Source organism: Gopherus evgoodei, chromosome 13 (genome assembly GCF_007399415.2).
Source record: "Gopherus evgoodei ecotype Sinaloan lineage chromosome 13, rGopEvg1_v1.p, whole genome shotgun sequence".
Classification (NCBI taxonomy): Eukaryota; Metazoa; Chordata; order Testudines; family Testudinidae; genus Gopherus; species Gopherus evgoodei.
This window is the reverse complement of record NC_044334.1, coordinates 10,952,670-10,977,425: the sequence shown is the minus strand read 5'-3', so window position 1 is coordinate 10,977,425 and position 24,756 is coordinate 10,952,670. Positions and strand designations below refer to the sequence as shown.

The window sequence follows — 24,756 nt, the reverse complement described above, 5'->3', positions numbered from 1 at the left end:
CTCTCTGCACTGGATCTTACCAATTTCTTGTCACAAGAAAACTGACAAAATACAATGTGTTTCCCCCATCAGTCCCCACCTTCTCCTCTTACAACTCTCTCCTCCTCCTCCAACTGTTGTCTCTTGTCATATACTTAGATTGCAGCTCCTTGAGGCAGGAACTGTCTTTGTGTTCTGTGTTTGCACAAGGGGGTACTGCTCCATGACCGGGACTTCTAGGTGGTTTGATACTATTACTACTAAACCATACCACAGATAAAAACCCTGTAAAAGCAGGAAGAAAATAAAAGAGATACTGATGAGCACCTCGTTTAAAACATAGTTCCTAGAAAGACGGCCCTGCTTTCCTTCTCACTGTGTTCAGCTAATGTTTTATGAAAGGGAAAGGCAGGGCTGTGGGAGATGAGCAATCTGAGTCCTGCTCATGGTAAGTGATGTCAACGGGCCCAAACTTTGGAACTGAATGGAAACTTTTTGTCATAGTTGAACTTGATACAGGAGTCCAAGTAAATGAAATGTTTGTTTGCAACCCTTTCTAGCTTTGTAAGAGTGTCTCACACGCTATGTAAAGAAACCTCAATTTAGATTGCTGCTTTGCCCTAAAAACACGAGAAAAGAATTTTTCTTATAACTTTAATAGTATTCCTTAGTACACCTGCAAACATATGTAATAACCATGACACAATAAGCCCAAAAACGTCTTTTGAAATAGGTGAACTTCTTTCTTTTGTCTACTATGACTATTGTATGCTAGCAGCAAAATAATTGCTCCCTCAACAAGCAAAAGCATCAAATATTTCTCTTTGATTGCAATGCTGTGTTATTCCCAGGAGGCAGGAAAAGACACAGTACAGAAATAATGTGTTCAACAGATCAATGTTTATAGGAACACTTTTTAAAAACATAAATATATTATGAAGTATTCCGCAGAGAAAAACACAACTTACAGTAAAGTCAACAACACCAAGAAATTTATCTGAATGGTGTTTGGAGGAAAAAACCAAACCCAGTGAAAATGCACAGACATTTAAACAGCAGGGCACGTACCTGAAAATACATCCACTAAATAAAGAGGGTCCTTGACTCTTCTAAGTCCACATATCAAAAGAAACAGGCGTAAATTTTCTGTGTCTTGAGGGATCCCTGTAACACGATATTTTCAAAAATACCGAATGCAGTTACAACAGTAAAATATCTTCACAACAATTGCTTCCTGAGTGAGCATGCAACTTGTGCAGTAATCCCAGGAATATAAATAGGGTGACAGTTTTCAAAAGCACCCAGCATTGAACTAACTACTCCCAATGGGAGTTAATTTCAGTAGGAGCAGTAGGTCAACACTGACAGCTTGTGAAAACCCTACCCTGTAACGCTAAGAACGGTCTATCTCTATGCATTTCCTCAGCATTAAGTGCCTAATCCAAAGCCCACTGCAGTCACTTTCCAGCATCTTGAGGAAATATTACTCTTTTTATGGATGGAAAACCTGACGCAGAGGTTAAATTTCTTGCTTAAAGAGAATCTATGCCAGAGCTGGGATTAGTATCCAGAGTTTCTGGCTCCTAATCCAGTAGTCAGTCAACTGGACTGCATATCTGATAAATGTAATGATAAATTCTAACAATAAAGCCAAGCAAATGCCCACAATAATGCATATTATGTATAACTCGTTGGGTGCAAGGTTGCATTGTTGTATTTGTTGTTCTTAGCCTGCAGGGAATGAAAAAGATACAACTTTGCTGTTATGTGATGGAATGTTCTAAACCTCCGATACTGCAAGTTTACATTTATCTATAGTTGTCCAAAATCTCTTAGCCAAAGCAGACTCCACTTCTTTCCATGTGGTATTGAGTATAACGGAGTACTCCTGTTAGTTACTTTTACAGTCATACACATTCAGTACAGCAGTCTTACATTAAGAGTCTATAGATTACAAGGAATAAATATTTATACTGTTTATATCTAGAATTTGTTTCAGTGGAGCAACAGGCAATATTTTACAGTCTAGAATATTAAGGTCTGCTCTACCTTTATGTTAGGTCGACATTGCTACATCAGTCAACGGTGTGAAAAACCCATACTTCTGACCTAACTTAAACCCTACTGTTGATACATTTATGTCAAGAGAAGAATACTTCTGTTGCTGTAGCTACTCTCATTCGGGGAGGTGGTGTTCCTCCATCTACACTATGGGTTTATCCAGGCAATGTAGTGTGCTGGGATAGTCTCCATAGTGTACGCGTATCCTAAGTGATGTAGCAGTTAAATACCAACCTATGCCATCAAGACCACTTTAGTTCTCTGATGAAAAATTTAGCATACTGGTCTCATTTAAAATGACACTTATGGAAATGAATAATTCATCTGTCCCTAGAAAGGAAGATCTAGTCAGTTAGGGTTGATATTACCAGGGGGATATAATGGAGAACTTGATAGTATATAACAGGGGTTGGTAACCTTTCAGAAGTGGTGTGCCATGTCTTCATTTATTCACTCTGATTTAAGGTTTCGCGTGCCAGTAATATATTTTAAGGTTTTTAGAAGGTCTCTTTCTATAAGTCTATAATATATAACTAAACTGTTGTTGTATGTAAAGTAAATAAGGTTTTTAAAATGTTTAAGAAACTTCATTTAAAATTAAATTAAAATGCAGAGCCTCCCCCCCAGACCAGTGGCCAGGACCCAGGCAGTGTGAGTGCCACTGAAAATCAGCTCGCGCCATAGGTAGCCTACCCCTGGTGTATAATCATATGAACTACATTCAAAACCCATTCTGTTAGACAGGCAGTAATGCCTGGTGTATAGCGAAAGCAACTGGTAACCAAAGATTCTACTGCCAACCTACAAGAATAGGGGCAAATTATATAAATCCTCTGTGTCTCAGTTTCCCCAATCAGTAACATAGAGATCATATGTATTTAGGCAAGAACATGGCCCCATTTCAAGAGGGTTCTGAGATGTGAAGCTCTTCATGTTTGTAAAGAGATGAGTTCTTCATATGAAAGGAATTTCATAAGAGCAAAAACCTTACTGTTGCTTCAGTTTCCAAAGCAGTATCTATCCTTAAAACACCCAAGCTGACACAGAATATTTAACCAGAATTTAAATGACTGCAAAGCACTTATTTTAATCTTAAATTTTCTTTGTAACACACTGACAAGAAAGCCTTTTGAAGATAATGAACTATACCCTTCACTATTTATTGTATATCTTCCTGTTAAAATGAATCTGTCAAGAGAAGTCCTTTCAAGTCGCACTTGAACTAACAGTTGGTGCGTTGTGTGGATAAGAAATGCAAATTAAAAATAATCGAAAAATCTCAATGTAAAAAAAAAATAAAAGCACCCACACTTAAATGCTCCTGAAGACACAGAGATAGGAACCATAAAATTCCATCGACTCTTGTTAGAATGTCGTTTAAAAACTGACAATCTAATGTATGCGATTGCAGTTGCTTGGTTCTGCAATAGCACAATTACACTCAGAATGTAATTCTGAGGATGGGTCACCATGTGATGTGCTTGGATCAAATGTGTTCACCGTAATTTAATATAATCCACAAACTGCTGAATGCTTGTTCATAACAGAAACATCACCTAATCAATTCTAAGGGGTTGGTAGTTTCCATTTCCTGGCTGAACACTGCACAGAGCAGATCAATTCATTGTCCTTCCATGCACACGTTTATTGAGCCGGTGGCAAGGATAGCCAATATACCTAATTGTCGCAAAACTTTATAGCGGTAAACCATTTCATCAAGTGCTTTATTTATGAGGTCATCTCTGCCCACATCTGAGTGTTTTCATTTTATTAAAGAGTTGCTGGTCTTTCAAGGATGACTGAAAAAATCCACACACACTTCAGGTGGTGGAGATAAACAGTTGCAGCAAATAGACTCTTCAGAGACAAAAAGATCCTGTTTTAAGTCAAGTGAGCTCTAGAATAGAAAGAAGAAAATAACAAAAACTGAGACAAGACATGATAAATCAAAAAGAGTTTAAATCATTTATAACCACTTCTATGAATCATCAAGTACCTTTATTGAAGGGAAACAAGCCTCTAAAACTCTCTTGGTAAAACAAAACCTCAGCCTTATGGCCAGCTAATTTTACTGAATTGCTAAACTGAGCCTAAAAGACCGAACAAGATTGGCTTGGTATAAATTTGCTTATTTCTGACTGTTGATTGATTTGGCTCGCATATTGTCTCATCATTATACAAACACAAAGGAATTTATCCTCTCACTATTCCTATGAGGCAGGGTAGTAGTAGTATCCCATCTTACAGATGGGAAAATATTTAAGTGACTTGCCCCAGGCCATATACACATCCGTGAGAAAGTCAGGAATTGAATGCAAATGTCCCGTGTGCTGAACCACAAGGCCATCTTTTCTTTCTGGAATAGCCTGTATGTATCTACTGGTTCCCTTGGAACAAAAAGCATCAACAGTAGTTAAGAATCAGAGTTTATTTAAACAAGGACAATCTTGTTTTAATCTTTGTCACGTTGGCTCCCTCCTCACACTTCTGCTTTCCCAAAGATCCTGTAACTCTAGAAGGCAATAAGAAATGGAATGAAGCAGCATTACTTAGATTGATCCCATATTCATGATTTTCCATTTTCACTGAATGCTATCTTTACGCTGGGGTTTATTCTAATCTCACTTTAAAAGAAGTACATCATGAATAACTCCCCTGCAGTCAATGGAGTTATACTGGTGTAAAACTAGCATGAAATCTGAACTGAACTTGCATTTTGAAAATGCCATAAACAATCGGTCGTTCATGACATATTCAAGTGATATTGCATTTAAAATTAAAATCTAACTTGGGGATTTAAATGCTCATTTTCACAGCATTTGCTATTGAGTCATTCTGATTTAATTTGAATAGTTTTAGCTGTCACAGAGCAGCTGCAGCAGACAAGGTAGATAATGATGCTGTTTATTGGACCGAGAATAATTCATAATACACAATGTTTGGGCTAAAAAGGTCCTTTTGTCTGCTGTGATGCCCCATTAAGGCATTATGCTTTTAGGAGAACCAAGGCTGGTTTTGAGTCATAATCTAAACTTCCACAAAGCAAGTTGCTAGAAAAAAGGTCAGACTATGAGTACCATAGCAAAACTCTGCCTGAATTTTAATTAATTACATGTACGGCACAGATATTTGATTTAAATTAAGCTCTCTTCATCTTCTGATACTTTTTAACTTCTTTGGCTGCTGTGGATTGGAACATCAGGTTGGCACTAAAACTTCAGTCAGACTGCAATGAGTATCCAGAGCTCAGTTACCGTGAGTATAGAGTCCATCACAAAAGTTATGAAGATCCTTGGGTTTAACATAAAATCTGGCCTTAATAAAATCTAATATCCTTGCACTTGTTTCTTCCTAGCTCTTAGCATCTTTTTTCTGCATTATCTTTTTTATTTATTTGTGTAAGTAATGTTTGTAAAGCAGTTTGAAGATGAAAAGCACTGCAGGACCAAATCTGGAAGGTGCTGAGCACCCCTGTGGTAGGTTCTGGACAACCTCAACTCACAGGATAAATAATAATACTTAAAGTGCTTTTCATCAGTAGATCTCAGAGCACTTTGATCCAGTATCCCCATGTAAAATGCAGGGGTTCTCAGGACAAATTGTTTGGTAGCCTCAGAGTGCAGCTACCAACTCTTGCTAGTGGTCGCTCTTACACATTTTCCTAATATACTTAATTAGCTTTAGGAAAAACAAATAAATATGCACATATACATGTCCAAATGATTGTAATTTATTTGTTACTAGCTAATAAGTCTGTTTTGAAAAGCGATATTAACAACCATACAAGTATCACTTTTCACAGCTGACTTACTCAGCCCTGGATGGGGGGGGAGGGTCAGGGGAGGCAGTTTGGGGACTGTAGCCAGAAATCCTGCAGCTGAAGCCTGGGCCCTGGGCCCTGTCGCTGCACAGGCTGGAGCCTGAAGCCCCCGGCCAGAGTCTGCTGCCCCACCACCCCAGCACTGAAGGCTAAAGCCTAAGTAAGCCCCACTGCCCCTGGGAAGGTGGGGAATTCACTGGCTGCCTTCTCCTCCAGCATTGTACCCCAGGTGTCTCCAAGAGGGAAGCAGGGTCCAACCCCTGCTGGCAGCCACAGCAATCAACACCAAGGCAGTGCATCCGGGACTGCTCTTTGATCCCTTGCCCCACCCCGCATCACAGTCCAGGAGGCTGTGGCCACAAGGAAAGCCCCTGGTCGCCGCATGCAAGAAATACGGACATAGATGAAGTGACTTGCCTGAGGCTGTCTAGCAGGCTAGTGGTGGGGCTACGAATAGAACGTGGGTCTTCTAAACCCCACCATAATGCTTTACCCCCAGGCCACACTACTCTGCAGCTCTGTGGTTTGGGTCATCTGTAAATGCTAAGCGGTAATAGCTTTATTTTGTAACAGATTTTCTCCATCCTTCCAGTATTTAAAGCTACCACGATATCATATATATGTACCTGTGCACTTTCTACACATCTTGCTGGAGTTCTGTAGGACAAATTGCTGAAAACATGTATAATCTCCAATGATTGTATTTGGACAAACGTTCACAATCAGCTTTTCTTATGGGCAGGTTATTTCATAAGGCTGTGATTTTTTTTCAGTGGGGCTTAACGGAGTTAGGATTTTAATGGAAACTGGGTGCCTAACTCCCTTAGACAGGAAAACCCCATCCTAACAGTCCATTATGGGATTTCTTGCACCTTCCTCAGAAAGCTCACCTAATATCCACTCTGAGACATAACACTGAATTAAATAGACCACAGGTTTGATACCATATGGCAATTCCTATGTTCCTAAAAGCTGTCAGAAAGGAACTATCTGGGGAAGGAATTACCTGCCACTACAATTCAATTTATTGAGGCAGGAATCAGTCGTACAATTTTATTTTATTATATGCAGTAGATCTTAGTCATTGCCCAATTCATTTTTATGACCAGACTTTCCCCAACTTAATCCTCTTAGGGACATATCAAAAAACAGTCCTGAGAAGATTGCTTCACAGGAGCATCGCAGCCAATCCGCACTGCCGGTAGTCTCTTCCACTCTTGGGCTGCTTACAGTCAGACTTAAGCAACGCCTGTGTGTCTACTTGGCTTTCTATTTATTCACTGAAGATGATTAAATTTTCACATCAAGATAATGCTACCATCAGATTTTCACCTCCTCGGTGCTTTTTCAAAGACATCTTGGAGCCCCTGCTGCGAAAAGCAAACTATAGCTATCTGTACAAGAAAGCAATCATTTCAGCATTCTCACTCTTGATTTAGCCTCACAAAATACTCAAGAGCCCTAATGCGGGGAGCACAGTAATACAGTAAGTGCAACGCTGGCTTTTTAGGTGCTACAGCCATAACAGTTATGTGGAAATTGATGTCTGAAAGGAAGCACCTAGTTTTTGTTTTCAGCTTAAGTGGAAGCTTCACTTTCTGTTGTAGTACTGCGCTTCCAAGAAGCTTTACCTAATCTGTAATACAATTTTAATGCAAAAAACAACACTTTCAACTGATCTGCCCCTTTGATGTATTCTTCGTGCGTTAGTGACAAAAATAATTTTTTTTTTTTATGTTTTACTTCTGCTAGTGCTACTGAGTCAATACTTTGGGGCAATGAGCTGGATTGTGTTCTGGCTCATGCATCATAAATAGAAAAAAAAAGTCTCAGCTACTGCTGGGCCAAATTCCACTCTCCACTTCAGATGTGTAACTGAGCACAGATTTGACCCATAAAAACTGTATTGCACATACCATCTTGATTTTGCAAAGAAAACTTGTACATTAAAGAAACTTGATAACCATTAACAGGCTATTAAAATAATTGCTCTACTGTGATATTTCAGAGTATAATTGCACTATAAAGAGGAGGCCAAATTTTCTATGGTGTAACTCCATTGATGTCACTGGAGTCACACTAGCAGAGAATGTCGCCCAAGAAATGTTGTCTAGTAGCTATAACAGAGGACTAGGAATTGTGACTCCTGTATTCTATGCCTGGCTGTATTCTTGACTCATCTGATCTAGGGCAAGTCACTTAATTGCAAACTGCCTATGTTTACCTATCTGTAAAATGGATATAATACTTTGAGAGATGTTATGAGGCTTAACCAAATAATGATGGTAAAGTGCTTTGAACCCCTCAGCTGAAAGGTACAACAAAAGTACAAAAAGCTTCTCAAGATCAGGTGCAGCTTGTGCAAAACATTCTGCTTAGATATCGCCCTGCTTATATAACACTTCTGCATGAAAACAAGATCTTTGTTGGTTCCACTCCTACAGTTTGTTCCTCATCTGAAATCATAATCCTATCTTTGTCATATCAGTCACTTTCACAGCAAGCAACTGGAATGTCACTAGCAAAGAATTATGACTTTCAGTGGGGAACAAGAAGGCAGAAACAGGTAAATTCTTTCTTAGAATCTCTGCCCCTATATTTGGGGAGATGTCCTTAATATTTTGCTTCCTTTGATCTTTATTTATGCTGTACAAGTAGACTTGTTCCTATGTCCCAAAAATAAAATGTTTTACAAAGTTTTCCATAAGGTCAGAGCAGCTTTTTTAAATAAACCGAGTAAATAATAGATGGTCTTTTAAGAACCAGTTATGAAGAAATGGCTTCCTAAATCCTGAGATTTTGAATTTTCCTTTAAGTCCCTTATTCTAGTGGTTCTCAAACTGTGGGTTGGGACCCCAAAGTGGGTCATGACTCCATTTTAATGGAGTCACCAAGGCTGGCACTAGCCTTGCTCGGCTCGGGGTCGAAGCCTGAGCCTCACCGCCTGGTGCCAAAGCTCAAGAGCGGAGGGGCTCGGGTTTTGGCTGCAGCCCTTGATGGCTGGGTTCAAGTTACAGGCCCCCTGCCTGGGACTGAAGCCCTTGGGCTTCGGCTTTGCCCCTGCCCCTCTCCCCTCCCGGGGCTGAAGCCCTTGGCCTTCAGCTTTGGCCTCCCTGCCTGGGGTGGCAGGGCTTGGCCCTTAGCTTTGTCCCATCTCCCCCCATTTAGGGCTTGGGCAGGCTCAGGCTTCAGTCCTCCCTCCTGGGATCATGTAGTAACTTTTCTTGTCAGAAGGGGGTCACGATGGAATGAAGTTTGAGACCCCCTGCCTTATTCAAATCCAGCCAAGGCAGACAGTGCTCAAATGGTATTACCATGTGATGGCTGTTCAGTGCTCTGTTAAGTATTGTGTTCTCACTCGTCCTTAGTGGATCCATGTCTACATTGCAAATACCATCATTGCAGCGGGCACCATTACTAACAGACTTTGCAGAACTGCCATGGACTTGGTGATCAATTACCTTCTCAAACTTGGTGGTGGTGCCTCTAGGTTTGAAACATGCTAGTGGGGAAATAACTTCAGGCTCCAGGGCTTTCAAATCTTTCTTGGCTACTAAACGGACAGGTTTTACATTAATATTTTGGATGTCATCCTGTTAGTTTCCAGACACTTCAAGTTTTAAATGCTAGTGATCGTGCTTTTTTTTTTTTAAATGAAATGTTAGTATTTTAAAGGTAATTATAAAGACTACATTTTGCTGCCCCGAAGACAGAACAATCCATTATCATCTGGCTCCACGACTCTTCTCACTCTTGCTATATGCTGAGGGCTAACAAAAAATATATTATTCTCTTTGCTCTGCAAAGTCTCATGTGTAAATGCTTATAGTCTAGGCTTTAATAGTCGTTAATACAAGATGTGACTGTAAACTGATTTAAATGGATGTGAATGCTTTTATTTCACCTTCAATTATGCTTATTTCAGTGCAGCTTAAGTCGATTAGGAACAGATTTAAGCTAAACTGAAATAAACTCCTCTAAGTGTCCACACAGGGGTTTGAACCAGTTTAGCTTAAACTGGTTTAATAAAACTGGTGGAAGTTTTTATGTAGCCACGGCCTCTATCAGGATGACAGCCTAATAAAAGCAATCTCCTAAGGAATCTATTTAGCTTGACGGTAGTAAATGACAATGACTGATACTTAATTGGGAAAGACTATGTATATTCTGTTTGAGGGAGACATTTGGTTAGTACCAACTACTGAAGTGGCACTAAATCCTAGGTGTTGGAGGATCCACTGCTACATAAATCCTCCAGTCCTTTCCTCCCTGCAGTAGGAATGTGAGGGTCATAGAAACTGGGGAAGATGTTGCCAAAGCTAATATATAAAAAGATTAAATAAAGAATATATATTAGGCAGCAAAAAGCAGGGGACTCTACTTCAAAATTGAGCTATAGCATGGCACTATATATATGGGGCCTTGAGAATACCCATGTGTTGGATATCAAGACAGTATAACAGAAACAAACTAAGTAGCATCTCAGGAATCATTTCTGAAGCATTCCTGAATACATTATTTTTATGATAAAGGCAAGAGTAAAATACAGCCCCCATCACTTAACAGGACTTTAAAATAGCAAATTTATTTAACATCATCCCAGTATGAACAATCAAGAAAAAAATTGATAGAGCAATCTCAGATAAATAGTATAAAATTGTTCTTACAAATCTTACTGAAGAGCCACAGGCTTTTATGTGCCTGGGTGATATCAAACTCTGACTTGCTGGAAGTAAGGATGCAGTTTGAGATCATCTTATCTCAAGTGACCTAGTTTCTCACTGTTTGTTCAGATAAAGACATTTTTCTTATTTGAGATTTTAATGGCTGTTTTCATGAAATGTATTCACGAGTTTACAAAGGGGGAAAACCAAACTTTAGATGATTTATATTCAAAGTGCTTGTTTTGGACAGGATTTTTTTTAAAAAAATCCTTAAAAAAAAACCTTTAACATATGTTTTACCTTTTATAGTTTAAGATTTGAAAATGATACATATTAGAGGTCAAATATATATTTTATATCAGGTATATTGATTGTATTTGTGCATTTAAATAACTTAAGACATGAGGTTACACATAAGCGCACACTGTCTTCAAACAAGATTGCCCTTATGAATGCTGGGTCAAGGGCAATCAAAGTCTTCAGGGTTAATTTTTTTTAATCCCTGAATTGAACTTGATTTTCACTTGTATTCCAAAGACCTTTAGATCACCATACCAGGTCCACATTATTTAGGCTTATCCACCTGACTTCTCTTTTGTTCAGAAACTGTCTAAGTTATGACTGGAGGGCGAGGTTAAATCCTCTCTCGAATCCTCCTTTCTGTTCACTTTGAACCATACCAAATCTTTTCCCTCTCTTGAAAAATTGTTCATTTTTCTGTCTCCTACACATTTCAAAGTATTAACTGATCTCCTACAAAAGAAAATCTATAGGTTTCTTGCTGAGATTTCAGATTTTGTTTGAGATGGTTATTTTATCTTCCAGAGTTTGAATCTTGGGTGACTTTGTCCACCACTGGAATATATCTTTGATATGCTCAGTAAGTCTTCTAACTCTGCTTTGTCCTTTACATTCATCTCTTCAGCCACATGTTGGAAGTGTCACGGTAAATCATCTAATTTCTTTTGTGTTCTCATAAGTAAGAGTTTTGCAGCATTAGATCTTCAACACTGGCTTTTTTAAATCTTGTCTCTGACTCTCAAAATTCAACCCTTCATGATTTTAAATACCTTTAGCTGCTCAGCCCAGGCAAATTCCTCATTTTGTGTACTACAGTAGCATTACATGGCAGTTCCCATAATGCAATGAAATTCAGCTTTTCAGTTCTATCTTATCATCTGCTGATCCTGACTTCACTGAGAACAGAATTAGGTCCATCATTAGTACAATTAGGTCCCCATTCAGCAACACACTTAAGAACAAGTATATGAATAACTTTAAAAAAATGCTTAAATGCTTAGCTGAATTGGGACCTTAATCTACAAAGTAATCCTTTCCCTTGAAATGAAAGAAGGGGGAGGATACAGAGGACAGATTCCATTGTAACTGAAGAAACTAAAAGTACCATATATACTCATTCATAAGCCAAATATTTTTGGTAAAAAAGTGATGCATCAAAGGGGGGGGGGTCGGCCGGCTTATAAACAGGTCTACACCTAAATTTGATTATTTTAAACTCTGTGGAATCACTGAATTGAATATCTAATACAGCGTCATTTTGTTTAACTGGAGCATCCGCAGGCATGGAGCCCCTCAGCTCCCCGTGGCTGCGGTTCACTGTTCCCAGACAATGGGAGCTGTGGGAAGTGGTTGTGGACACAGGGAGCTGAGGGGTTCCATGCCTGCAGATGCTCCAAGTAAAGAAAACATTCCGACCCGCCAGCGGCTTACCCTGATGGGCCAGGAGCCAAAGTTTGCCAACCCCTGAAATATAGGGTCGGCTTATGAAAGGGTCATACAGTTTTTGCTATTTTTACGTAACCATCTTGGGGGGTCGGCTTATAAATGAATGGGCTAATGAACGAGTACATACGGTAGTTTACCATAAATTAATCACTAGAGGGCATTTGCACTTTCAGGGCCCTAATTTTCGTAGGTGCTGCGCACTCTCAACTTCCATTGATTCCACTGAAGTACTCCACACCTCACAGGATAAGGACCTTATCTGAAAAAATTAGACTGCAGGAAATGTAGCATCATATGGCTTCTATAATTTCTAGTTATCAGTAATAGGTATGGCTGTATGGTTTTCACTGTATGTGAACAAGAAAAAAAAAAAGATATTTTCCCCCGAAGATTCAACAATCAGACTTCACAACATTAGTGTGAATAGGACTACATTTCTTTTGAGCATAGGCCTGGCTTCCTACCCTACAAGTAAATTTAAGGCCCGTTTATGAGCATCTCACGTTGAGTAGTAACTCACTCCAATAATCCTATTCACTCCAATGCGACCACTAGGGTGAGTAACTGCTGACTGGCATAATTAAGGAGTTCATAATAGTCCTCAAAAAATGTCCCATTACTAGGAACATACCTAAGAACTGTGTTTTGATCATTGGTTAGATAGTGACTGTGAGGAAAATACCAGACTGCCCTGTGTTATGACCATTGCTTGCTGAAGTCCCTTGGATTTCCACAGAGAGTTTCATCATCTGGTCTTCCTTAACATTGCACTCACCTTGTCTCTTTCTCCATAGTTTTAGGAAAACATAATGCATCTGTGCAATCCCATCTATGCCACCATAGGTCACGTAACATTTTCAGTCTTACTCCATAGCAAGGCATCTTCAGAAATTGCCCTAGCAAAGGAAAATTAAACACCAAGACTATGTCTGATGCTGGTTGTTTGATTCTACATTGACACCTTATCCTAAGAGATCATGGGACCTTCCTGGAGTGTCTAATATTGGTTCACTTTCCTGCCAGAATAGGATGGAAATCTAATCAATTTTTCTCAATTTATAACTAACAAAGTGCAGTGCAGTACAGTAATCTACCCTTCTGAACCACAGTGCCCTTATTTGGATTTTAGGAACTTAATCCAATGCTCAATTAAATCAATGGAAGTCATTCCATCAACTTAAGTGGGCATTGGACCAGTCCCTAGCTCAAGCAGCTATGTACCATTGTTGAGCAGAGGACACAAATCTGGGTTTTCACATTGATGTAGGTTGTGTTGTTGTTTTCTATTGACAAATTTTCAGTGGAGTCTACGCTATCTCATTGTTTTTAGGTCCACAGAAGGGCATCTCATACTGGTGACATGACTGATATGCTTCGGATAGTTACTAAGCATCAACAGGAAAAGTTTCTCTCTTAGAAATTTGCTTCCAGGATAACTGTGTTGTTGCAGTTTAAGTTTAAATCTGGGGGTGGCCATGACATTTGGTTTCTCTCTTGATGTCTGCAGTCTTTCTTTTCATCATGCAGAAAGGACTGCAAAGTTGACAACAAATAAAACACTAATCAATTTCAAAAGTTCCCTCTTTGCAGATTTATCCAATAAAATGCTTCATAATCTCCAGTTGGTGACAATATTTCCACTGGGAGCTTAGGTACACTAACTCTAAAAAAGCATTAGCATCACTCCCTTGATGACTGCACGGAAGCCTAATGATTTAAAATACAGATTTCATGATTTTATGCCATTCTTTCATTGTACCCTCAAATATTATTACAAAGATTAAAAATCTCTTCCTTATATTAGGCAATTGTAATTTATATCCACCATTCATTGAAATCTGCTAGGCATTTTGCAGGTGAGGGAAGGCTGGTTTTAGCACCAACTGTAATTGATCCACGCCAGATTCTGCCACCCTGTCTCTACTTGTACCTTACTCCATGTACAGTCCCACTGCTTTCAATAGGACTATTTGTGGAATAAAGTTCTATTCAGCATGAGTATCAGGCATCACTGTGGTTGTGGAACTCAATACCAAGTTGGACTATGTAAGTAGGGCATATACAAATAGGAAAAAAACAAAGTTTTCAAAAGAGTCCACTGATTTTATGACACTTACTGGGCACTATATGGCCTAATTTTCAGGGCTGCTTAGCATGTATTGGCTCCAAATGACTTCAGTTGGAATTGTAGGGCTAGGTACTGTCTGACTTGAGTTGGGCACATAAGATGGAGAACACTTCTAAAAATATGTGCCAGTTACTGGGACGGGTTTTGGAGAAAAAACTATTAACCCTCTTTAGAGACGGGACAGAAGTCACAGTGAATACATGACAGAAGTCAAAAAGAAAATAAATTTCATAAAATAAACTAGATTGGGCAGTCATAGAACCACATAAACAGTAGATGATCTGGTTAAAGTGCACTGCATTGAGCAAGTATATGCTTTAACTGAATCAAAACATCACTACTTTCCAGGAAAATATTGTCACTGCTATATTTTCTAAGACTTGCCACTAACTGCTATTAGTTTACATTATTCTGAATATGAGAGACTGGATCTAGAAATTGCAAACTCCATGAAAAGCACCCCTTCTGCTCCCTTTGTTATTCTCCAGCAAGCACTGAATTAGGGACAAACAACCAGACCCGATCTGTTACAATGGGAGATGTTCTAAATGCTACAGTGATGCTAGGGTATGGGGGGGAAGTGTTGATGAGAACTGCAGCCCATCCCAGGAGACAGAAATAGGAGCAGGACTGATGATAAGACAAATGAGATGAGATACTTGGTCATAAAACCAATACACACTGAATAATTTTGTCAATTTTCAAGTTATTACTTAGCAGGCAAGGAAGTGACAGTCACTGTTTGCTTTTGTCTGTGAATTATGAATTATTTTGCACTTTTGCATTAGAGTACATTTGGATAAAACTGCCCTTAATATATCAGACAAAATGCATTTATGAGGAATCTTCTCCTCCCCCACACCCTCTGACCCTGCTGTTCCTTTAATCACAAAATAGTGAGACACAGGATCCAATCAATGTTGGGGCCATATTAGGCAAGTGACAAATCATTATACTTCTGAAAATTATTAATCTTAGTGGTGCTGTGCTGGTGTGCTGTGATTTACTGAGAATGAAATAACCTCACAATGCTCAGTTTAAAATTGGACATGGGTTCTGAATAATGACACACATTTACTGACATGATAGGGCAATTGAATAATGTGGATTCATTTGTAACAACGGAAGAGAGAGCTGAACTACTGAAGATCAGATTGATGAGTACGATGCCAAAAAAAAAAAATTCCAAGGCAAAATGCATGAAAATTTTTCTAGTTGGGAAAAGGAGCCTTAATAATCAAAGTGTTATGGGGAGATGACTTTTTGAATTAGCCTTTCCCCCAGATGTGCCATTACAGGGGAAAGTTTAGAAGAGCTCGCTTTTACTTAAGGGTTGAGGTAGGAACTCTGTGTAACAGTGCTGGGGCTCATAAGCTTGCTGCACAGGTACAATTCACTGGTCTACATGGCAGACATATTGCACACAGCAAGGAATGATCCAGACGCCTGCATTTCCCCCAGGGTCATTACATGAAGAAGTAGCATGTGCTGCAAATATGTTTCAGAAGTTACTGGGCTCAAAATGCAAGATTGTATGGCATGTGTTATGCAGGATGTCAGACCAGATTATCACAATGATCACTGAAAACTACGAATATCAGTGCAACCAACCAGGCTACTGTAACTCTTGAGTTTCCCTGTCCACTGGATACCTCAGTGCCTGCTTCTTTTTTGTCCCTTCTGGTCAAGCACCAAAGATTTAGCTCCCCTCACCTATGGCAGTTCAGAAATAGAGACCCTTTAAACTGAAAGTTTAAGAAGCCAGAACTAGTCTGTTATAAAGTGGCACAGAGCCACTGAAGTCAATGGAGCTACTTTAGTTTACATCAGCAGAGGATCTGGCCCTAACTTGTCTTTTGGACATACTGTGAAACCCAATCTCTTTTTGCAGGCTTTATTTATTGCTACTCATTTGGTAGTGGATTATGACCAACCATAGCTATATGCTAGAAACACTTTCTCAATTCTCATATAATGCTAATATATGTATTTGATCTGAGTTTAAAAAATTTAGAAGGGTCCCCAGAACATGGGATAGCTGTTGACTGCCAGATTACAGGGGGGCGGGAGAGAAGAAATAACAAAGCTGTAAACCCTTAGTTGCCACCACTCACTCTGCAGTCCTGATTTTCCCACCCTCCAAAAATTAGGCAAACCCTTTGCTGAATCTAGTCTGCTTCTATGTATGTATTTATTTGTATTCAGATAAGGAAGTCAGTAAGATTTTTTTTTGTTCTTGGCTGACAAATGGCAAAGGTGTTCTCAGCCAAGAAAACAGTTTGTGTTTCAATTTGAGAGGGGAAAAATTAACTTTCCAATTTTCAAGCTATATGAACTATAACTTTTAAAGAATTTATACTTACTGTTCAAATGATGTACTCAAAGGAGTCGTGCTCCAGGGGTTAAATGTATAGTAGGCATACTAATTCTAAATTAATTAATTAAATAGGCATTTTAACCAATAGGCAATTGAAAAATCCTTTAAAAATGTATCATGCTGTGTCTGGCACACACGTCTGCTTGTATGTTGTTTTCCCACCCCTGGTATTTCGCTGTTTGATTGTAAGTCCTTCAGACCAGGGACTATGTTTCTATATTTGTATAGTGCCCAGCACAATGGGGACCTGATTAAATATTTAATAACAATAATTAAAGATAGGCAGGAAGTCAGTTTTCTCATCCCAGGAAAATTTTTGAGACTCTTAAAAACTTTCCATCCCAAATCAGGACAAAGAGCTGCAATATTTTGTTTTAGAAACAAATATGCTCTCTGGAAACATACTCATCCAGCTGTAGATGCTGACTGAAATTGACATAAATATCAGTTTTAGAGCTGCATATCACTCAGCAGCAGCAGTGAAATTGAACAGACTCTTGCTGTCAGCCTGGGATCCATGCAAAGTTAATAGAAATCTAATCAATCCCACAAAAGATTTTGACAACTCAGCTAATTCCAACAAAAAAAAAGTTGTGTCTGAATTTTTTCAACCAACTCTAAGAACATGCAGATTATGCTTGATTTCTAGGAACTCTAGGTCAGGTGCTAGGGGCTCATCCCACTCTCATTGAAATAAATGACAAAATTCCCATTGATTTCAGTAGAAGCTGGTTCATACCCTAATTGCCTATTTAAAAGACTTATTAATTTATTAATTAAAAAAACTGTTATTTTCCTAAATTTTCTCCTACTTTGAAACCAAGTTTCAGCCCAGACTGAAATGTACAAGTTGGCACCATAAAGAGGTTGCCAGATAGTTTAGTGGCAACACAATGCCTGTCCAGAAGTCCAAGCATGCTTACCATTCTTGTTGAAAGTCTTCATAGTGAAGCCATATAGCATATAGGCATAAATACTGAATGATATCTGACCTCTCCAGGTCAAGAATTAGGCTCACTGTGGGGCTTAGATTGTGAGAGTTTGAACTGCTGTTTCAGATTCCCTACCCATCTCTTCTGTCATACTGGCCTCCATCACATTTCTGTGTATCACAAGCACGCTCAGATATCTGTTCTTTAGTCATGAGTGAAATGAGTGTTATTGCCAACTACGTTTCCAGGGGACATTTGTCCATATCTCATAGCCACTTTATTGTTTGGTGCAATTTCATTTTTGTCAGTTTAAGCACGGCTAAAGGTTGTGACTAGGAATACAGGGGTAGTTTGCTGCTGTGATTAACAAGCAAGGGCAGAATTCTGACTGCATGATTCTAGCTAGCACTGTTAATCCCTCATTTTCAAGAGCACTAAAAACCATAACTAAACAACAGATCAACTTACATATTCTAAGATCCCTTCCAGAATGGAGACAAAAACAGAAAATCATTCAAACATACCAAGAATATGTACTGAAAACTTAATTGGAGGAAGAGGCAGCATATGTAAGCTATGATCTTCATGCACTTTGTTCAGAAGCATAAAGCAGTTTTATATTGTACCTGCATTTTGTAGAAATCTCTTCCAGTTAAAAGTTGCACTGGGTGTGGTCATAATTCCTAGATTCAAGGGAAGAAAAGGACAACATGTTTTACTAGACCTAGGGCGGCGGAACTATAGCTCTTAAAGTCTTGTACTGAGTGAATAATGTCTTTTGTCAAATACTCTAAATCCCACTTGAAATTGCTCCCATTTCAAGATTTCCTTTCCTAGAATGTACATTTCCTTGCCTAGAATTTCTGTAGCATTCAGTTTGATTTTTCCAATTCAGGTTCCAATATTTATACCTTGGGCCAAATGCACTCAGAGGGTGCAACTCCATGGAAATCCACAGAGTCATGCCTACTTGCACCAATGTTGGTTTGGCCTCTTAATACTATGTTGTTTTCTGGATGTCTCATAGGTAGATTTTACTTGATGGGAAAATCATCTGGATTGGTTCTGAAACGTGAAATAAAAAAAATCATGCCTAAATCCTTTGATGTCACTCCTAAATTATATGTATATTTAATCTCTTAATAAATCTTAAACCCTAACCCCACAATACACATTTTTTTTAAAAGAAATCTCTTTAGAAGGCCAAAGTTAAACATATAAAATTTTATTTTCACATTCTACAGTTGGTTAGTTTAGTAACATTAGCAGCAGCTGAAGCAGCCACATTTCAAATGCTAAGCTAGGTCTTAATTTTGATTAAATATTACCTAGATGGGATCACAGATGTACATGGCACTTTACAAACAGAATGCATCACATTCCCTGCACTAATTGTCCAACTAAGGTTTTCAAAAGCAAACACCAACTTGAGGCATGTTAAAGGGGCCTGATTTTTAGAGATTGGGTGCTTGGCACTTTTTGAATATTAGGAGTGAAGAGTTTATGCAAAGCTCATTGAAGTCTATGGAAGATTCTCACTGACTTCACCATGCTTTGGGTCAGGCCCATAAATATGTCATGTTGGGCAGCTGAAAATTGAGTCACCCAAACTCAAGAGTTCACCTGAAAATCTAGGTGAAATCTTGGCCTAATGAAGTCAACAGCAAAACTCTGACTCCCATGAAGCCAGGCCATCATCTTGTGTCTATTTCAGCAAGACTTCTGTATCACTTGAAAAGTCCACCTAAGTAGGCATCACGAGGGTAGCAAGCTTCAAAACAAGCACATACCTTGAATATTTTAAAACTTACCTTGAGTCTGGATGTATATTTTGCTTCTAGCATCTGGCTTTAAAGAGAGGAGAGCAAAAGAGTAAATGTCATGGCTCATTCCCCCCAAAAAACTGTTCAGACTCAAAATAATCTTATGCAGTAATATGCTCAACTACATAGTTGCCCTTTGAGTATTGAGAAGCAAAAGAGACTACCTGTATTTCTAAAGGGTTTCTGACCATTAGAAAGGAACACTTCTGCAAGGTCAAATGCACACGAAGATCAGTGATTAAAATTAGGTTTAATCAATCTTTATAGTATCAACCAACCAATTTTGCAATTTGATACAATTATCAGATTAATATAAAACCTACTTTTTCGCTTATGCTAATGACACTTCTAGCATCCATTAGCCTGCTCATTGCATGGAGAGAGAGAGAAAGAGAGAACTAATTCTCGGCAGAAGGAAGGCTGTAGTTTCCAAAAACATTGGGACTAGCAGAAAAACCATAATTAGTTTAAAAGCCACAGAATCAGTTTCATCAAAGTGCATTTATCTAAAAAGGGCCTTTCAAACATACCAAGCAAGAAACAAAACCCCACTTATCTCTCACAGCATCTTTTGTCAAAGACTGCTGCTGAATATATATGGGCTTATCTATGTGTGAAAATTGACCAGTATAACTATTCTGGAATAACTATTCCGATATAGCTTCTGGAATAACTCCCCTCTGTGGACACTACTCCGCTTCCATAGGTATTCTGGAATAGCTATACAGTGCAGATATAGCTGTTTCCGTCATGTAGACAAAGCTTATGTGTTTAAACAAGGGCTTGCTCCTTCACAGCCTACATTCTCTCCATAATTGATTCTATAGCAAATCAGGCTGTATAATATGCATTTTGCCATGAAAACAGCCAAGTAGGCCTTTGGTCAAGAAGTACCCTCAGGTCCTCTCTACAACAAAAAAGCATTGCAAACAACCAAAGGAGCAACATCTGTACAAAACTTTGTGTTCAAACAAAACCACCTTACTTACAAGCACTCACTGTTAACACCTGTGAAGAGGCATTAAGTTCCCTTCTGGCTGAACTGGTGTAGTCAGTCTATGAATTCTCCCAAGATATCCCTGAAAGCTTCAGGGTTTGAAACTGCACAACAATTATGTTTTCTATCATGGGGCAAATATAACCCCCTCCTTTGCTACAGGTACTACTACCCACATAGGGGGAGGCGCTGGCCTGGATTTGGAGGCGAGGGTGCACTCTTGTAAAGTACAGATCACTGGTTTGCGGTGTCTCCCTCTACAGCATGGGGCCTGAGGACCAGCTGCCATCCAGACAATCCTATCCGCCATCTTTTGGAGGATACTGGCCCCAGTACAGTATTACGCTGTACTGTAGAACTGGCTAGTGCTTCCCTAAATAGCTCAGACTGAGCATTGTGGAAAGGAGTTGCCCACTGAGGCAGAGAGTCCCTATACTATCCAGAGTTTGGCATCCCCAGATATAATCAATTTAGGATATTCACCTGTGTCAGCAGATTGTGAACCTGCACATCACCCACCTTTAAGGCCATCCTTGGGTCGCAGCCTGTGAAATCACAAATGCCAGTTTTTTTCTCTTAATTAATTAGCATCTTAAAGTTGGTAGGACAACTCCCACCTTTTCATGTTCTCTGTATGTGTATATATATCTCTCCTTACTATATGTTCCATTCTTTGCATCCGATGAAGTGGGCTGTAGCCTACAAAAGCTTATGCTCAAATAAATTTGTTCGTCTCTAAGGTGCCACAAGTGCTCCTGTTCTTTTTAAGTGCCAGATAGTGACTTTATGGCAGGAAGAGATGCGCTGTTTTTAGAAGAAAGCCCCAATTCAAAAACAAATGTGAAACAACTGCACATATTGTTTTTCAGCTTTGTCCTATGTGATTGGCCCTCTCTATAGTTCAGTCACCACGTTCAGTTTCAAGTACTGAAAATTAACATCAACGGAAACAAGAGAGAAAGTAATTCAGAAGGAAGTGGTATGTCATCAGCCAGAAATAGCCCAATCAAGGGGATAGGAAGTTCACTGGAAGTCACTGAACTGGCTACTTCACAAACACTCCTCAGATGAACACCAGTGCTGTAATTAAAGGGCGGCCAGGGCTGACAAGAATTATGCTGTTTAGACTAGGTCTTTCCATAGTCATGGGCTGCACCCTACAGATCCTGTATGAATACTCTTATTCCATGAGCTCTAAAAAAAACCTAAAACTGCTTTAAGAGGTATGCAACAACATAAACACCTCTCAGATATACCGTAACAAATAACCTCTCATATTTATATATAGCACCTGTCCATCGAAAAGAGCTCAAACACTTCATTAACTACATATGGAGAGCAATGTGGGGAAGAGGATGGCAACCAATTGTTCTGCAATTTGATGTGTGAACAAACTAGGGGAGTTGGAAATCTGGTCTAGGAGACTGAAGCAAACCCCTACAAAGGAGGCCAGGAGATCATTAGAGTGGGATTTTTAGAAGTGTTCAGCAGCATCTAACTCTGCTCCCCTTGAAATCAATGGTAAAACTCACTAACTACAATGGGAGCAGAGAGGCCAATACTGAGCTTCTGAAAATCTCACCGTTAATGTCCACACAGAGCAAATAACTTCATTACACACACATGCAAAGGACCAAATCCTCAGCTGGCATAAAGTGGAGTAGCTGCACTGAATCTGATTTACACTAACTGATGATCTAATCCAAATATTTCAAGGACCTCACTGAAACCATGAAAAAGCAAAGGAATGCCAATTCAAAATCGGAGCTAACTGTTCTTACTAAAATGAAAACCGCAAACGTTGCCAAGAGCCCCACATGTATTTATATATTTTATAATGCTCTATGTACACATTGGACTTTCTTGGCTCAGTATTTGTTCTTTCACTTGCCTGGAAATACCATAACTGCTTAGGATCTAGCATGTCACTTGCTTAAGAGCTAAGTTACAAACCCAGTGAGTGTACAAAAATACAAAGCCTAGCATGAGTCTGAAAACTTTCAGTTATGCACTGAAGTGGAAAAAAGCAACAAAGGACATATTGTAACCTAGAATATTCTTTATAAGAGCACCTGTGGAGAGCACACTACCTCAAATTATAGTTTATGCTGTCACCAGGCCAGGCATTCTTGTTGAAACAAAGATTATTGAATGATGCATAGGTGAACTGTACACTGAGCTGAGATTATGAAAGGTTGGTTGTTTTTTAGGACCACAACCCCTTTATCTGCAGCTTCATTTGTCAATGACACTGAAGAAACATAAAACAGGGACGCTCTAGTCAGTTCCAATGGGAACATTAAAGAGTGTCCAATGATAACAGGTGTTTAAATTGTATCACCTAATTTAAATTCTTATTAAAAATGTACAAAATGACACCCTCTCATTTAAAATTAACTAGATTTTATATTACAAATCTGGTAAGGGATGATATATGTATATATTTATTTATATCTTAGTGACTCTTTGAGGAGGTGAAAATTCACCATTGGTCTGTTCCTATGAGGATCTGGCTACTCTCAGAGATTTTTAAGGTCAGAAGGGACCATTAATATGATGTAGGCTGTGAAATTCATCAGGTAATATCTGCATCTAGCTTGTATCTTGTGTTTTAGAAAGATATCCCATGTTGATTTAAAGATGTCAGCATTCAGATCCTTTGTCTCCAATGGGAGCTTTTGGTGCTCAGATCTTTGTAGAATATACTTGAAAATTGCAGATTTGACCCCTCTTTTATTTAGCACAAACATAGGATTCGATTTCACTGTACTGTATGATATTTATTGTACAAAGATGATTGTATTGATACAGCTTTTTTAACCATTTCTTGATTTGGATACTATTGAAAGACTGTCTCAGAACTATCAGATATAAACTTAGAGCCTTATCTTGCTGTTACTTATAGGATGTGAATTTCACATTTCCATGTATATTGTAGAAGGCAAATCACATGGCCTTGTCCCACACAATACACAAACATGATATTTAATCCTCACACACACACAAAAACAGCATCATGCTACTGAGAGTTTGGCAGCTTTGCACGGGAGAACGCGTGTTACAGAATTAGGCTAAATTCTAATTCCACATTTTACATTGGCTTAATTGCATCCTCAATAGGTATACATTTCAAAAACCACCATTAACATGAGCCTGTCCTCTGGCTGCCTTCAATTTAATTTATACCTCCCTGGTGCAAATTATGCACCAATGTGCACAAGAAAATGGTAGACAGGGCCTGATCAGGAATCATATTCACTCAAATTCGTACACTGTATAGCCTGGCTCTTTAAGTCTTGCTTCAGAATGTGCCTCAACCCGTGAGGACTTGCAGAATGGCACTCCTGCTGCTTTGGACGGAGCTAGAGCAGGGGCAGACAGTTTCAACGCCACAGCTCTTGTCCTTGATCCCAATTCAGCAAAGCATTTAAGCACATGATTAAATCCATTGAAGTCAATGGGACTCACATATTTAAAGTTAAGGAACTAGTTAAGTGCTTCGCTGTGTAGGGCCCTTGACATAGTTTTTCTAGTAGATGTGTATATTTTTACTCTTGAGAGAAATTTGCCTATAAGGAGTGAACATAGGGGAAAATGGAGTGCATGTGAAATTGGCCACAGATAACATTTCTTTTGTGTACTCTCCTTTTAAAAGAAGTGGGGAGGGGAACAGTTGAGTGGTGATAAAACTGCCATTGGAAAGCATTTTTTCCCACTGAGATTACACTGTTGGAATAACAGACTGATCATAACCACGGGGCTTTTTACAATATTTCACGTACTTAGATTATGTATTATTAAAAATAGTATTGTGTACTTCCTAATTAAAGATACTTTATCCAATACAATGAAAGGAGTTTGTTGGAGGATATGACCCTCTGAGCACCATACAATTTCTAGTACTTGCTAGGAGTTAAAATTCTTAATTTACTGACTAACTAAGAAAGTGAACATTGGAGGAGTGATGCAGCTCACGTTAGTATGAAATAAAGGGTAAGGAATCCTAATATTTGGAGGAGAATAGCACAGAAAAGTGCATTTGTGTTTCTCACTGTTTGCAGTTGAAATGTCCACGTCCTGTGCTTTTTCTTAGAGGATCGGGTGTTTTATTTGACATAACAGTACATAAGAGCCAGGTCACTAGCCTAAGACTCGGGAGACCCTTCTCTGCCACAGATGTCCTGTATATGCTCTTGAGCAGGTCACTTAGCTTCTCTGTGCCTCAGTTC

At 39.0% G+C, this 24,756-nt stretch overlaps 1 protein-coding gene across 2 annotated transcripts in view; it reads right to left on the bottom strand.

Moving 5' to 3' along the window:
- The window catches only part of GLT1D1 (glycosyltransferase 1 domain containing 1), a 90,813-nt gene that overhangs the window by 42,862 nt on the left and 23,195 nt on the right, over window positions 1–24,756 (bottom strand). For both annotated transcript variants that reach the window (XM_030582866.1, XM_030582867.1), the window contains exons 5-7: window positions 19,519–19,555; window positions 18,334–18,390; window positions 1,048–1,143 (exon numbers count right to left, since the gene is read on the bottom strand). In XM_030582866.1, the coding sequence (XP_030438726.1) occupies window positions 1,048–1,143; window positions 18,334–18,390; window positions 19,519–19,555 (190 nt within the window). The remainder of the gene's footprint in view (window positions 1–1,047; window positions 1,144–18,333; window positions 18,391–19,518; window positions 19,556–24,756) is intronic.